The sequence below is a fragment of the Salvia splendens genome, chromosome 21 (assembly GCF_004379255.2).
Source record: "Salvia splendens isolate huo1 chromosome 21, SspV2, whole genome shotgun sequence".
Taxonomy (NCBI): Eukaryota; Viridiplantae; Streptophyta; class Magnoliopsida; order Lamiales; family Lamiaceae; genus Salvia; species Salvia splendens.
The window spans coordinates 15,205,266-15,207,283 of NC_056052.1; the positions used below are offsets into that span (position 1 = coordinate 15,205,266).

The 2,018-nt window shown below is 44.8% G+C and overlaps 1 protein-coding gene across 1 annotated transcript; it reads left to right on the forward strand.

The window, feature by feature from the left end:
* The first annotated feature begins 323 nt into the window (after positions 1 to 323).
* Positions 324 to 1,766, forward strand: LOC121784273. Its single transcript, XM_042182436.1, has one exon. It carries the CDS (start codon positions 324 to 326, stop codon positions 1,764 to 1,766), a length of 1,443 nt encoding a protein of 480 aa, XP_042038370.1.
* The last annotated feature ends 252 nt before the right edge of the window (positions 1,767 to 2,018 follow it).

The following is a 2,018-nucleotide window of genomic DNA, read 5'->3' on the forward strand; positions in this document are numbered from 1 at the left end:
GTTTGCCGCGTGGAAGCCTCAGCGCCAATTCTTGAAGATGTTACCAAATGGGGACTTTGATCCAGAGGCGTATGAAGTTGAGAATGATTGGGAGAAGGAGGAAGAGAAGGACTTGGAAGAAGATTCCAAAATGCTTCAGGATCAGATGGTAGAAAAAAGGGGGGCTTCCTTTGAGCTGACAAATGGGATGGAAGGAAAATGTGCGAAGAAGGGTAGATTGGTTGAGGGGGTGAATGCTGATGAGTTTCCCCATGTCATTTAACTTTTTGATTTGGAATGCCCGGGGTGTGGCTAACACAAACACTCAGACCTTCATAAAGAAAATGGTAAAAGATAATAGAATTTCTGTTCTTGCAATAATTGAGCCTCTGATCAAGCCTAAGCCTGATGTCTACAGTAGGCTTTTTGGGATGAAATTCAAAGGCGCTAATAAAAATGGACAAATTTGGGTGTTCGCGAAGGAGGACATTGAGCTTGATGGTTGGGATGATTCAGACCAGGTCCTTCATGGCCGATATGTCTCTCCGTCCCTACCGGTTCCCATTTTCATGTCGGTGGTTTATGGTAAATGTTCTAGAGAGGGGAGGGTGGAAATGTGGGATAAGCTCCGAGAGCTGGCTTCGAAGTTGGATGGTTCGCCATGGTTAGTGGGAGGCGATTTTAATATTTTTGTGTCGGAAGAGGAGAGACAAAGAAGTGTGAGGAGGCAAGGTAGGAAGGCTAGGGAAATGTCGGACTTCGCAGAAACTATTAGTGACTGCCAACTGTTAGATGTGGGAGCGGATGGGCCAAAATTTACTTGGGCAAGAGGGAACACCTTTGAGAGACTTGATAGAGTGCTTCTGAGTGAAGGTTGGGCAAATGTCTTTGAGTCTACAAGAGTCACAAACCTTCCGAGGATTCTCTCAGATCATTGCCCTCTTCTGATTAATTGCCGATTACCTGGACCTCGGATCAAGCCATCCTTTAGGTTCCAAAACATGTGGGTGCGTCACCCCTTGTTCCTTAAGGAGGTGGAAAGATATTGGAGGGAGGAAACGGGCACCAGTGGCATGGTTAATGTTCAACTCAAGCTGAGCCGTCTAAAGAAGAGCTTAAGAATCTGGAATCGTGTAGTTTTTGGCAACATTTTTGAGAGATTAGGAAAGGCTGAAGCTGAGGCTAAGGAAACTTCAGAAAAATTTGAGCAGAACCCCACTCCAGCCCTTCGTGTGGAGATGAACAAAGCTATAGCTGACTTTCTTGCAAGGTTAAAAATGGAAGAAGATTTTTGGAGGCAAAAAGCGGCCATTAAATGGGTGGCCGAAGGAGAAAGAAATACTAGATATTTTCAAGGCTGGGTGAAGCAGAAAAGGGTCAAGGCGAGAATCCACATGATAGAGGAGGGAGAGAGAGTACTGACAGATGATGCGGATATTAGAAACTCGACAGAAAAGTTTTTCAAAGAATTGTTAACAGAGGATGTAGGGTTGCTGGGAGAACCTGATCTGGAGATTATCCCTTCCCTGACTCCTCACGTGAACATGAACCGATTGGAAGAGGGGGCTTCGGCTGAGGAGATAAGGCAAATTGTGTTTAGCATCAATGCAGAAAGTGCAGCAGGGCCGGATGGGTACTCTGCTATGTTCTTCCAAAGTTGTTGGGAGATAGTTGGGACAGATGTGATTGCTGCAGTCCGTGATTTCCTTGCAGGCTCACAGATTCCTAGAGGTATTGCGGCAACTTTAATTGTCCTTATCCCTAAGAAGAAGAATCCTACAAAATAGGCAGAGTTCAGGCCTATTAGTTTGTGCAATGTAATGAATAAGATCATATCCAAATTGCTTGCTTCAAGATTGGCTCCCCTGCTCCCGATGCTTTCCGTTCCAAACCAAAGTGGATTCATCAAAGGGAGATTGATTAGTGATAATGTGCTTTTGGCCAAAGAACTATTTCATGAAATTTGGAAAGGAGTGACATCTCCAAATATGATGCTAAAACTGGACATGGAGAAAGCTTATGACCGTGTTCAGTGGCCA

What these genes read in the sequence shown, in the direction of transcription:
- LOC121784273 (XM_042182436.1), top strand. Translation starts at nt 324, where the DNA reads ATGGTAAAAGATAATAGAATTTCTGTTCTTGCAATAATTGAGCCTCTG.